Genomic DNA, 14,210 nt, shown 5'->3' with positions numbered 1-14,210 from the left:
AAACTCTTGAGAGAACAGGTCCATTGTTCCAAAGTGGAAAATTTATTTCTAATCAGAATTAAGTACCAAGATATGTAAGTTCCTTATGCTGATGAAATGATGCTTTTTTACTGGACATCTGTTTAGTAAGCATATGGGGTCCCTTCTTTATGTTGGGGTTGCAGTTCCATGCTGCTGTGCTTCACATACACTCAAAACTCCATCTTCTGGATTAGGAAGGAATTAAAACTCAACAGGGTGAGTTCTAGGGACCATCAACCCCATTCCCGTTGCCAGGGTAGGCAAGGAATTAGTTATGCACTTGCTGGTCTTCAGTTTCCTCTTTAGTTTTTGACTGTGGACTTTTCTTAATTTCTTGTAGGTTCAACTTTACTGTTAAATGGATTTATGTCCTACTTTACTTGGAATTTCTGAGGGTTCTTTTATTACATAAAATCTCTTATCTTAAAATAATTATAAATCATGTGCTTTTGTAAGAAACAATGAAAAGAGGTATCACATACAGTTTACCCTGTTTCTCTCAACAACATCTTGTACAATTGTTAATACAGTTAAAGTATATAACATTGCTTTACCACAAGACTGCTTCAAACTGCTTTTCTGTAGCTGAAGCCCCTCCGCTCCACCCAAACCCTCCTTACCACTTGGTAACTACTAATATGGTCTTCATTCCTATAATTTGCTTCATTTCAAGAGTATTATATATGTGGAATCATAGTATGCAACCTTTGGAGACTGACTTTTTAAAATCTCATTCTAATTCTCTGGAGAGTCATCCAGGTTCTTTGTGTCAATGGTTTCTTTTCATACTGTGTAGTATTCCAGGATGTGATGTACCACAGTTTAACTATTCACCCAATGAAGGGCATCTGGGTTGCTTCCACTGTTTGGCTATTATGAATATAGCTTCTATAAACATTTATACATATTAATTATGTGAACCTATGTCTTCATTTCTCTGGGATGAATGCTCAGGATTACAAGCACTGAGTTATATGACAATTACATGTATGTTTTTTAAAACTACCCATTTTCCAGTATGGTTATACCAATTTGCATCCCGGCCACTGCACATAAGTGATCTAGTTTCCCTGCATCCTTGCCTTCATTTAGTGTTCTCAATTCTTTTTTCTTCTTTTCTTGACATTGTAATAGGTATGTAGTGATACCTCATTATTGTTTTAGTTTGTGTTTCCTTAACAGCTAGTAATGTTGACCATCTTTTCATGTGCTATTTGCCATCTGTGTGTCCTCTTTGGTAAAATATCAGTTGATGTCTTTTGTGCCTTTCCTAATTAGCCACTTTGATTTTTAGTTGTTGATTTTAAAGCATTCTTAATATGCATAGTAGTCTTTAGTACAGATATTCAGTTTGCAAATATTTTCTCTCACTGATCTATGCATTTGTCCTTTTGCCAATACCACTTTTGGTTACAATAATTACATGATAAGTCCTAATATAAAATAAACTGATTCTTCCCACTGTGCTCTTTCTCTTTTCAGAAAAGAGAAAGGTCTCTGCCTTTCCATATTAATTTTAGAATAAGCTTGTTCACACCTCCAAAAAGTATCTTGCTGGTATTTTAAGAGAAATTGGATTGAGTCTATCAATCAATTTGGGAAAAACTGATATCTTCACTGGGTTGAGTCTTACAACCCATGCACAAGTTATGTATCTCCATTTATTTAGAGCTTCTTTTATTTCTTTCATTAGCACCTTGAAGTCCTATACATGTTCACAGAGATTTAAACCTACGTATTTGACATTTTTGAGTGATTATAAAAGACACTGTATTTTTTATTTTGGTTTCTAAGTTGATCACTAGTAAGAGAAATACAACAGTTTTTGTTGTTGTTGTTGTTGTTGTTGTTGTTTTTTGGTATATTTATTCTGCATCCCAGACCTTGCTAAACTCATGTTTTAGTTCTAGAAGTTACTTTGTAGATTTCTTGGGTTTTCTATGTGGACGAAAATGTCATCCACAAACAAAGACAGTTTTACTTATTTTCCTTTCTTGACTTAATTACTCTGGGCAGAACTTTCAGCATTCTGTTGGTGGGAAGAGATACTATGCCTTGCTCCTGATTTAAGGGGAAAATATTCAGTCTCTCACCATTAAGTATAACTATACTGTTATCTGTAGGTTTTTAGGTGTTGTCAAGCTGAGGAAGGTTCCTCTATTCTCATTTTACTAAGAGTTGTTCTTCATGAGCTGATATTTGTCAAATGCTTTCTCCACATCAACTGATAGGATCCTGTGACTTTTTTTTTCTTCTCTAGCCTTAAACTGGATGGATTACACTAACTTCAGATATTGAACCAGTCTTACACCCCTGGAATAAACCCACTTGGTCATGGTGTACAATTCCTTTTCTATATTTCTGAAGGCTATTTGATAGTATTTGATTAATAATCTTTACATGTATATTCATGAGATATATCAGCCTTTAATTTTCTTATTTTGTGTAGCCTTTCTCTGGTTTTGATATTAGAATCATACTAAATTCATAAAGTGAATTGGGAAGTGTTCCCTCCTCTTCTATTTTCTGGAAGAGACTGTATGGAATTTTTATAAATTCTTCTTTAAATGCTTGGTAGAATTTGCCAGTGAAACCATCTGGGACTGGAGATCATTTAGAAGAGATTTTTTTATATTGCAAATTTAATTTCTGTTAGAGTTGTGGAGGTATTTAAATTATCTGTCTCATACTGAGGATGTCTTTGGACTCCGCAGACCACAAAAAGGTAAATCCTAAGAGAGTCGTGGGGAATTTCTAGAAGCAACTCCATTTGTTCTACAGAACTCACCAAAATATCCAGAAGTAGTAAAAAAGACATTTCTGGTGGGATAAACTTGGGGTCAAAAGTTGCATGACAGGTTGGAAGTACATGTGCAAAGCAGCTAGGCCCCAGCAACCCTCTCTTGCTTTAAACAAAGACAGTGCTATCATCTCAAGTGGGTAAAACAAAAGTCTCTGGACTGAGAGAGAACGACTGCAACAAAGGGCCAGAGTACTACACTGAGAACAGGGGCTAAACATGAATTCGCATATTTAATGCAGAGATTCCAGCTTTCTGTCCCCTTGGTTCCTGGATATTGGAATTAGAAGAGTCTCCTTGAGAAATCAGGGCAGTCTGAAACCAGAGATATCATCAGACAACAAGATGGACCAGCACGTCTCTCTCCAATTAAACTCACAGTGCCTTTTCTTAAAGATGAACAAACAAGGGTCACCAGAAACCACAGAAAAGTCTCTAATGTGAAATATAGAGATTTTAAAAAATGAGCAAACAAGCCAGAAAACAAAAATTTGGAAGAAACCAAGACTATAAGATGAAAGGAAAACTCCCCCCACAGCTCCCCACCAGGAATTTATTTATGTCCTGAGAGATTAAATAGAATCATGCAGGGATAGCATCCTATTTTAAAAATTCAAGGAAAGAAATTATCTCAGAAAAAGAATAGTATACTTAGTAGGAAATAATTAGCCAAACAATTTGAACATAAGTTTAGGCTGATTTCCCAGAAAGCATGGCAAGTGGACAAAGAGAAAACTAGAAAAGCTAATGATTAAATAATTGGAGTTTCAACAACAACAAAAATAGAAAAAAAAAAAAGAATAAATCATCCAAGAAACAATTCAACACTGAAGGGAGTGAGTTTTCATAGTAAAGGGTCCATTAAGTGGATGGATGAATACAATGGATGAAAATGGACCCATGACAGGACATAGATGCATGACATTTCAGAACACTGGGGCAGTTGAAAACTTTTTTATATATCTAGGGAAGAGGAAAAAAGAATAGAGATTCTGAATGCTGTCAGATTTTTCCATAAACACCATTTGGTGCTAGAAGGAGGTGCAGCAATGTTCTTAAATTTCTCAGGGAAAATTATTCCTGCATAATCATATACTTGGAAAAATCATCATTCAAATTTAAAGGGAAGGACATTTTCACATACTCAGGAAGTTCCTGGAGAATGTATGCCATAAAAACAAGAAGGAACTTAGAGAAAGAGGAGATGTGATCAGGAAACAGGAGCTGGAACACAGGAAAGAGGCAAACAACACTACCAGGAGGTCAGAAAATGAGATTCCAGCATGCTCCCTGTGTTCTTTGCTAGAGAGCAGCTAGTCCAGCTCAAGACCATTTAGAATTCTTCAGGACAGAGATAACAAAAAAGAAGTGAATGAAGTATGTGCAGTGAAAATGAAAATGGTATTCTACTTTCTCACAGGCTATTCTCTCTTTCACTCTACCCGACCCAAAGCAGAAGGGAATGAAGGCTTTAATCTGCTAACTTCAAACCAAGAGGAATAAACTTCAGGGACACAGCTCAAAGGGTTCAATGTGTCCCCTGTAGTCTGTTGGTGTGTAATTCACACCTGAGAAACTTGACAGGTGAGAAACCAGATGCAGCAGCCCCTGTAAGCAGAGTAGGTGCCTCTGTACTGGATCCCTGAACTCTGAGAGTGTGTTTAGCAACAAGCATGTGTGGGTTTCCTGTGGACCAGAGGTGGTGGGCCACATGCAAGAAAGAGCCAGTGTGGGGTTGTCTCAGGAACTCACTGGGGCAACCACTCAGGGTGAAATACAGGTAAACAAGCAGAAGTTGGGAAGATGACTACCTATCCAGGAGATCAGGAAAGAACAGTACTGCCAGGACAAAGTGTTGAGAATAAAATATGTCAAGGGAACTTGGAGGCAAGAGATTCCAAGGGATCTAGGAGGGCAGGGGCAGTATCTCAGAAAAATCCATCAATGTTCACAGTGGCCAGCTTTCAACATCCATGCTTGCTCATAACAGTAAACTCAAGGCCCTTCCCTCTCCTCCTGACCCAAATCTTCCTATCTGAGTAAGTATAGAAAAGAAAAGACAAGAAGCTGTGCCATTACCCTTCTTTGTTTCTTTTATTTATTTTTTTTTTTTTGAGGGGTGGTACTAGGAATTGAACTCAGGGGCACTCGAACACTGAGCCACATCCTCAGCCCTATTTTATATTTTATTTAGAGATAGGGTCTCACTGAGTTGCTTAGCACCCTGCTGAGGCTGACTTTGAACTCGCAATCCTCCTGCCTCAGCCTCCCAAGCCACTGAGATTACAGGTGTGGGCCACTGTGCCCAGCTGAGATTGCCCTTCTTAATCCACAGACTTTGCATCAGCAGCAGAATTCACGGGGATATGAACTTCTCGCATGAACTCACACACATTTGAAAACATGTCACTAGGCAAAAGCACAATCAACATCATTTCAAAAATTAATCCAATAATCAATAAACATGTAAGTATTCTGGTTGAATGATAAAAGGATGAATGTGTTCATTCACAGCCTTTAGTGTATTACCCTAAATTCTTTTTTAAACAAACACAAGTATTTAATATCTTTTTTAAAAATCAACAAAGAAGAATACAAACAAACCCCACTCCTTTCCTCTATAACTCTATTTTTAGTAGCAAATTATTCAGATTTCTCAGACCTGGGAGGTTAAAAAGGTGCCAAAGTCCTACCTTCCCTACTCTAGTTTCTGCCTGAACCCTTTCCCTCTAGTGACTACTCAGTAATGGGAAGGAACTTATGCTTCACATAAGAAGCTTCCTCTCCCCTGGTCCTCAGGTGCATGGCCCTCCTGTGGCAGGCCTTAGCAGGGTAAGTACATCCCAATACTACACCAAATCCCCATCATACTTCCACACAGCTTTGTACACCTAGAATAGTAGGGCCTTTATTTCCTCACCAGCATGAAAACATGAGGAAGCAGGCAAACCACCTCATATTCCCAAGACACAATTTTTAATTACACATAATTTGAGGCTTCTTTGTTGTTTGTCTCCCTGGACTATAGGAACCACGTGGGCAGGATATGCATTAGTTGAATTCGCAAGTGTTAAACTCCTTACATATAACAAAGGTAGAAAAAGGGTCTGGAGCCAGAGACCTAGAGAAAGGACAAGATTCCATTGAAATGTCATTGAGAAAGTTCATCGGGTTCAGTTTCATAACCATTTACTGAAGGATTAAGGAAACTGGCAGACATACTTGGTCATAAAACAGCAACCTTGATGAAATCTAAACTAGGGAAAAAATATATTCTCCCTAAATTTCTGCTCTATACCTTGAAGCTCATCAGTGATAATCAATTTACTCTTTCATCTGACAGCATCTTAAATCTGAAAAATGGTTGTCGGACCCTTGGAGTCTTCTTTGGTCCAGGACCAGCATGTCAGGCTTAGTCAACCTGGGGCTTTGCCTTCCCTTAGAGCTGAGGGAAACTAGCTGGGATTTAAATTGTCCTATAAAGAATTATCTCAAATTGTCTCAAAAAGTAAGGAGGAGTACAGGCTTATGGGTTTTATTAATGAGCTGATCTTATATTTTACAAATGCTATTTAATAAAAACATACCTGAGATGTGGAAACAGAACTTGCATTACCTTATTAATCAACGGGTTGGTTGCTCAGAGTGAATAAATAAATGAGAAATGAATTAAAATTGCAGCCACTCAAGGGTGGAAACCCCACAATATAACATCTTACCTCAAATCTCAGTGATATAATGAGGCAAGCCTTCTCTTCCTCAAAGTCAGTGAACCTGGTGCCCCTGAGTCCTGTGAGAACTGTCTGGCTGAGGTATATGACCATACGCTTAAAAATCAGTCCATTACTATTTACATATGTTAACTTGAAGTTGACTAATATTTCTATATAGCAGATGTTCAACCACTGTCACATTATGTTCCAAAGCCAAGTCAAGGGGATGCCCCTCCCCAGCGCTCCAGAGGCACCAACATGCCCCCCACACAGGGCAGCTCAAGCCACCACTGACCTTCCTGTCAAACATCTCCGCAGAGAATAGGAGGCTCCACCCCCACAGGTGCGGGAGCAGTCGCTCCAGTCGCCCCAGGCATCCCAGTTGCCATCTTTGTCTTCATCTGAGCGAGCGTTTCTTGAGGTCTAAATGTGAAACACACATAATGAGTTATAGACACATGTGGTAGAAATATCCCAAAGTTTCCCCAGTTCTTCCAGATTCTTCTTCTAGATTGCTCACAGAGTTGCCTACACATGCTTTGCTTTAGAATGGCTGTGTTTTCAAAAACCACATAAGAAAGGTTTATACAGAAACTAGCTGGCACATGCATGTCTTTCTATGTTAAGAAGGCTTTGTTCAGATGGCTTCAAAGCTCGATTTTAAGTATAAAATTTTATCATTCCTAAATTTAAATATCTTGGTTAAATATCATTCTATCGTTTCTTCTATGATCATTATTTTTCTTACATAGAAGGGTCCCAGCCTGAACCTAAGAAGTGCTCACCACTGAAATTCTGACTTGCTGGCCTGTCAGGCAAAGTAATGGATGAACCTTGAGGATATTACACTAAGCGAAACAAGCAAGTCACAGAAGGCAAAATGCTGCATAATCCTACCTCAATGAGATTTCTAAAGGAGTCCACCTCACTGCAGCAGAAGGTAGAATGGCAGCTTCAAGGGACTCAGAGGGAGAAATGAGGAGTTACTATTGCATGAGTATGAAGTTTCAGCCACACAAAATTACACAGTTGTAGAGATCTGCAGCAAAACATTGTGCTTCTAGTTAACAATGCTATATACTTCAAAATTTGTTAAGAAATTTTATCTTGTGTTATGCGGGTTTTTTTTTTTAACCACAATATTAAAAGATTAAATGAAGGGAATGAGAAGGAAACTGTCTCAATTAAAAGGGCATAGAACTGATGTAGCAATAAGCAATCTGAGCTATTAAAATTTAATAAGAGTCCAGAAATGTACCCAAGAATAAGACTGTAGTATAAGACCACAAATCGATGTGATAAATGGATTTTTAAAAATCATAGATAGCTTCTTCATAAAAATACCAAAATTAATTCCAGACATAGTAGAAATTTATATTATAAATACCAAAATCATAAAATTATAGTTAGTGCAAGAAAGACTGCCCTAGATATGTTAACAAAGGAAGAAACTATAAAGGGAAAGACTGATAGGTTTAATTATATTAAAATTAAAATACAAAGCATTTTCTCTTCATCTTCAGATGACAACAGAGGTCTATGAATATACACTTAAAAACAAAGTAGTAAAAGTACAACTATGTGGGCTAAAAGGCCTCAGATCAAATGATCTCTAAGAATGGAGGAGGTGGGATGAGGAGCGAATCTGCTGGGGAAGAATCACAACTGAATGTCTCATTTTCCCCTATCACCAAAAACCAGACCTGTAATCCCAGTAACTTGGGAGGCTGAGGAGGCAGAGGGATCACAATTTTGAGGCCAGCCTCAACAATTTGGCGAGGCCCTAAGCCACTTATGGCAAATAGTAAATTTGATAAAACCAGGTGGTGCTATCATGGGTGCCAGTTTATTAACCTCTGAACTTTCCTGTTGTTTGAAATTTCTTTTTTAAAACTATGTGTTTATGCCAGGCATGGTGGTAGACACCTGTAATCCCAGCAACTGGGGAGGCTGAAGCAGGAGGACCCCAAGTTTGAGGCTAGCCTCAGCAATTTAGCAAGACCATAAGTAACCTACCAAGACCCTGTCTCAAAATAAAAAATAAAAAGGGCTGGGGATGTGGCTTAGTGGTTAAGCACCCCTGGATTCAATCCCCAGTACCAAATAAATAAATAAAAATAATAAAAATATGTGTTTAGGGCAAAATGAAATCACTAGATAAAAATAAATACATGCTGTATCTTTTTTGGTGGTGGTGGTGGTACAAAAATAATTAAATTAGGTAAAAATGACCTTCAAAGATGAAATGAAAACATTATGACTTGACACTTTATCTCTGAGCTACATCCCCAGTTTTGTTTATTTTTTAATTTGAAACAGGATCTCATTAAGCTGCTGAGGGTATTGCTAAATTGCTGAGGCTGGCCTCAAATTTGCCATCCTCCTGCCTCAGCCTCTGAGTCACTGGGATTATAGGAGTGTACTACCACACCTGGCCTATATCATTTTTAATTCAGGTGAACTTGTACATGCATAGAGAGGAGTAAAAATTTAAATGAAATGTTATGTGGATTACCTCCAGGAAAGAGGATTTGAGTGATTTTAACATCTTTTATTTTTGTGTTTGTTTCTGTTATTTTATGCAATCTTTTAAAAAATAAAACACATAATACCGTAATTAAAACTAGTAAGCAAAGAAATAAAACCACATCCCACTGGTATATGGAAAAGTTCAAAACAACCAGAGTTTAATGGGTAGGTTCTAAGTTGGAGAAAGGCAAAGTGTATAAAGGAAATCATGATGCAACTAATAAACTGTAGCATGTGACTAAACTAGATATTGCCCAGATTTCCTTAAGCCCTTAGGCAAGTTACCTCATCCAACCAAAAAAAAAAAAATTAAATTAGAGGGATCTGTAGAAAGGACCTTCAAAACTGAAATGAAGAAATAATGACTAGGAGCAAAGAGAGTGCTTTCCAATCATTTTCACTCAAGTCTCACTGGCCCACAGGTTTTATGGCTTCTTGCCAAGTTCCCTATTCATAGCACAGTAGGCAGTCCTACAAGAGGCAATATTTCAGGAACAGTCAAGTGAAAGGAAAGGATAAATATCTGGCGACTGATCAAATCTGTCATCAGGACCAGGGGCTAATTAAACCCATACTATTTACTGTTCTAATTAGACCACTGTTCAGTTCAATTTTCTACCCTTAAATGCCACCAAACATAACTGTGTTCTGCCTATAATATAATATAAAACATAAAATTTTAATTCATAAAAAATACAATAAGAAGTTTAATACATTCATCTGGACATTTATGTTAGGTAAGTCCAAATCATTTTGGTAAATGTTTAAAATACACACAGCTGAAATTGATTTTTCATTTTGTCACTCCATATGCAGATAGGTTAAATGTGAAAAGTTGAAAAACATCATCAAATATATTTTTAAATGAAAGTTGAGAGTTCTTTGCAATATTGTTTTTATTCCCACTATCCCAGCTGTTCAGTTTATACTTAGAATCATATTTCTTTCCATAACTTTTCCACCTTTATTTACAAAAAAATTATTGATTCTAAAATAATTAACATAGGTATGTTATAAAATACAAGCATTTGATTTCTCTAATTGGATCAATAAGAAGTTCTCCTCCTCCAAGAAAATAGAGCATCTCAAGAAGACCCTACAAAATTTTCTCATCTCCTAGCCCATGAAAATGGTTGGATTGCTTGGAAACCCCCATGCCACTTCCTACCAGAAAGCCCTCCTACTCTTTTCAGGTATTTTTGTTTATCCACAGAATAGCAATAAGGTCCCTGATTTCTACCTAGTTCTTCTCTCTTCCCTTTGATCCTAGCAGCATAAATGATAGCAAACATTCAGGAAAAAACTCTGCTGAAGCAAAATGAAGCACCATCAGGGTCCCTTCCTAAAAAAGACGTGTCTGTATTTCTTACAACGAGAACTTGCTGCCCTGGAACTTCCAATCCCCTAGAATGATGGGCAAGTGAGTCCTGATCCTCTTCTGCAGCAGTATTTCTTGGAGCCTTGCCAGATCTACTGCCTTCCATTCGTTCTGCTCTTTCATGACTATGTTCCATCTCTGCACACATTTATATTTGTAAACTTTTGATCCAAAAAGGTAATGTCCAGGCCAGGCATGGTGGGCCATGCCTGTAATTCCAGCGATAGAAGAGGCTGAGGTAGGAGGATCACAAGTTTAAGGTCAGCCTCAGCAACTTAGCAAGGCCGTAAGTAACTTAATATGACCCTGTCTCAAAAATAAAAAATAGGGTTGAGGATATAGCTCAGTTGATAGAGGGCTTGCCTCGCATGCATAAAGCCCTGGGTTCAATCCCCAGCACCAAATAAATAAATAAATAAATAAAATAATAATAATAATAATAAATAAAAATAAAATAAAAAGGGTTGGTATGTGACTCAGTGGTTAAACATCACTGGGTTCAATCCCAGGTATGAATGAATGAATGAATGAATGAATGAATGAATGAATGAATGAATGAATGAATGAACAAATAAGTAAACAAATAAATAAAAAATTAGAATGCAATGTCCAGAATACAACACTGTATCTAAGAGGAATACAGACCACACATTGTCCCTATGGTCCATGTTCCTTTTCATGAAACCTAAGCTTCGACTCCTTCCTTCCTTTACTCTTTCCTCCCTCTCTCTCTTCTTCTCTTCTTTCCTTCTTCCTTTTTCAGCCACACTTTTTATTGGAATTCACAATGGAGGCAATATCACATAATGGTTAAAAGCTGTTTGAATCTGATACATTTCTTAACCTTTCTAAACTTGTCTATTAAATGGAATGGTCATCATTACCCAAACAGGATTTAAATAAAATAGCATACAAAATAAATCACAGAGCATCTCAATAAATGTGGTTGGTAATGTCTCAATAAATGTCAGCAATTATTGTTCTTCTTCAAAATAATGTTTTGTTTTTTCACAACAACGATGGAAAAGCCAGCTCTGTTCCATTTGTGCTTATGCAAGACTTAACATTAATCACTACTGAATTTCCTCTTGTTGGTTTTGGCCCAGGATACCAGCCTGCTGAGGTCTGCTTCAGCCCTGATCCCATCACCCATCTGTGAGCCATTCCGCCCAGTTTTGCAGCATCCATGTGTTCACCCGAGTTGCTGATAAACGTGCTGGACACAGCTCCCTAATCTTTGAGAATTCCATTAACACATATTTCTACTTAAAAAAAAAAATGGTAAGCAGACCATAAAGTCTCTTAAGCAGCCAACTAATCAGACTTGGAATCTGTGAACACAGTTTAATGTTACAATAAAAACATGAAACAATACCAATCACTGTGGTCAAATGGCAGGAGGCAGGGAGGGTAGAAATGTGCTGAGGAGGAACTGGACCAGGCAGGGTAGAGTCTGTACTCTCAGGCTGCGTGGTGGTGGTGGCAAGCCTCCTGAGGGAAGGGGTATGTAGCAGCCTCACTGTGGCCAGCCATGAAATCTAGTGACAATAAAATATAGCCAAAGTATCAGCCTCGAGCAACTTCTGTGTTTATCAGTTGGGTACCCCTGTTCCCAGTTCCTCCTTTTCAAACACCTATCAAGTAATTATTTAAATTCCATGTTAATTTTATTTGAAAAGGTTAATTGTTAGAACCCAATCCAAGTCTGATTTAACAAACATTGCTCGGTGTCCCTGCCTGGGACTAGACCCAACAGCAAGGCCTAGAGGGAGACCAAAACAATTGTGCCCTAGGTGAGGCAGCTACTTTCGTACAGAGTGAGTCCTACATGCCAGCAGTTCTCCTGCCTTCTCTCTCACTTTCTGCACAAGCCCTTGAGGTAGATATTCCCATTCCCACTTTATAGGTGATCCACCATGGCTTCAAGAACCACATGTTCCAGAGTCCAAGCAGAACTTCTTTCTGACTTGCCCTATACAAATCCTGTTTTCTTCATGGACCCACTGACTAGTGTGTTCTCCACTTCCCCTCACCACCAGGAATCTAGTCAAATGCAGCAGCGGACCTGTCACCACTCACAGCATTTTGCATCATGGATCAAACACATCTGCTGCTGTGCTCCGCTGGACCGCAACATTCTTTCTATATCTCAATGAAGTCTTTTACTCTACCCACCCTTATTGTAAGCGGAGCTGTACTTCTGGTTTTCTAAAGTATTTCATTTTATCTAGGTTATTTCATGAGGAATGCACGTTCCTGACCGACATTTGTGGACTGGGATGCATTTGCTCATTTTCTCACACGAACACACAACAAAGTTCAAGGCTCTGTGCTCAATGTCCTAGGAGGACAAGCATGAATCTGGCCCTCAAGTAGCTCTCAAACCAGAGAGCAGCAGCAAAAGAGAGGTGAAAGGACACAGTGAGGCAGTGTCAATCTTCAATTGCCTAGAACAACAGACACAAGGAACCCAGGGTAAGGAGGTACTGCAACAGGGCAATTCCTGGAGCCTTGGTTAAGAGAACTGGGACACTGGTTTTCCCAGGGGCACACCAATTCTGCTGGAACCATGGGCAGAGCATCACACACCCCTCTCATCTCCCACAGCACGGGTTAAATGTAAGGTTCTTATTATTTGCTCATCTCTATTTCTTAATGTTAAAGAATGAATAAATAGGGCTGCGGATATAGCTCAGTTGGTAGAGTGCTTGCCTTGCAAGCACAAGGCCCTGGGTTCAAATCCCCAACACTGCAAAAAAAAAAAAAAAAAAAGAATAAATATAACTAATTAGAACAAATTTAAAAAGAATGAATATGTATAGTTTGTGCAATGAGAGACAGTATAAGTTCTTCTATTTTTAAAGGGGAAAGTAAAACACTAAAGGGAAACCTATAAAAACACACCCGAAGAAACAATATGCACTTTGTGTTGTTTGGTTAAAGCTATCAGGCTTAAAGATCTCTTAGGAAATCATATTTTCCTAAGTAAAGTTCTAGCTGGGGAATATTTTGGATGAAAAATTCAAAAAAGATTTTGTTTACTCATTATATAATAGGACTTGGTAAAAGCCAAGAATATTGTAGGAGTGTGTTCACAATCTCATAGAGAGTCAAGCACTGCTTGCCTTTCTTGGATCCCTAGGCATAAATCAAATCATAAAACATTTTCCTGACAAGTCCTTAAATCTATGACTTATAATGAAGAGTACAGTTCTACCAGTCTTGCTAAAACATGAGTAATTAAACACAGATTTCACATATAAGGTCACTTATTGGAAATGCTATATTAACAGCTTCATATTAAAAAAAAAACCAAATAAAATGAGTTCCACTGGGATATTACTTCCCAGACATCAAATAAAGGTTCATTCCAAAGTTCCCACAAAGGTTATTTAAGGAGATCTCAAATGACTCAGATTTTGTTAACAGTAAATACATTCTTTCAGGTTACTACCACCTTCAGATCTTGAACAACAAAAAACTAAAAATATGAACAGGGTAAATGACATAAAAATGTCACTCAAGCTGTCATATAGACTCAGAAATTCAGTTCAACCATGACATATTAAATACCAACGTATCTGAAGCTGTGTGCTAGGTACCATTGAGAACTGCTCCATATTCCTACAGCTCACCCCTCACTTTTCCAATCCAGTCTACTCTTTTCTGATAATATATACTTCTAAAAAACTCATTACCCTGAGAGCCAATGCCCTCTGGATGTGGTCTGCCCTTTCCTAGCCCATGTGTTCCCAATTATTTTACCAGT

At 38.0% G+C, this 14,210-nt stretch overlaps 1 protein-coding gene across 4 annotated transcripts in view; it reads right to left on the bottom strand.

Moving 5' to 3' along the window:
- The window catches only part of LOC306654118 (endophilin-A3), a 578,788-nt gene that overhangs the window by 247,454 nt on the left and 317,124 nt on the right, over positions 1–14,210 (bottom strand). For all 4 annotated transcript variants that reach the window (XM_079127387.1, XM_079127380.1, XM_079127379.1 and 1 more), the window contains one exon: positions 6,830–6,957. In XM_079127387.1, the coding sequence (XP_078983513.1) occupies positions 6,830–6,957 (128 nt within the window). The remainder of the gene's footprint in view (positions 1–6,829; positions 6,958–14,210) is intronic.

The sequence above is a fragment of the Sciurus vulgaris genome, assembly GCF_902686455.1.
Source record: "Sciurus vulgaris genome assembly, chromosome: 2".
Lineage (NCBI taxonomy): Eukaryota > Metazoa > Chordata > Mammalia > Rodentia > Sciuridae > Sciurus > Sciurus vulgaris.
The sequence above is the reverse complement of the archived record's forward strand: the minus strand, read 5'-3'. Positions and strand labels throughout refer to the sequence as shown.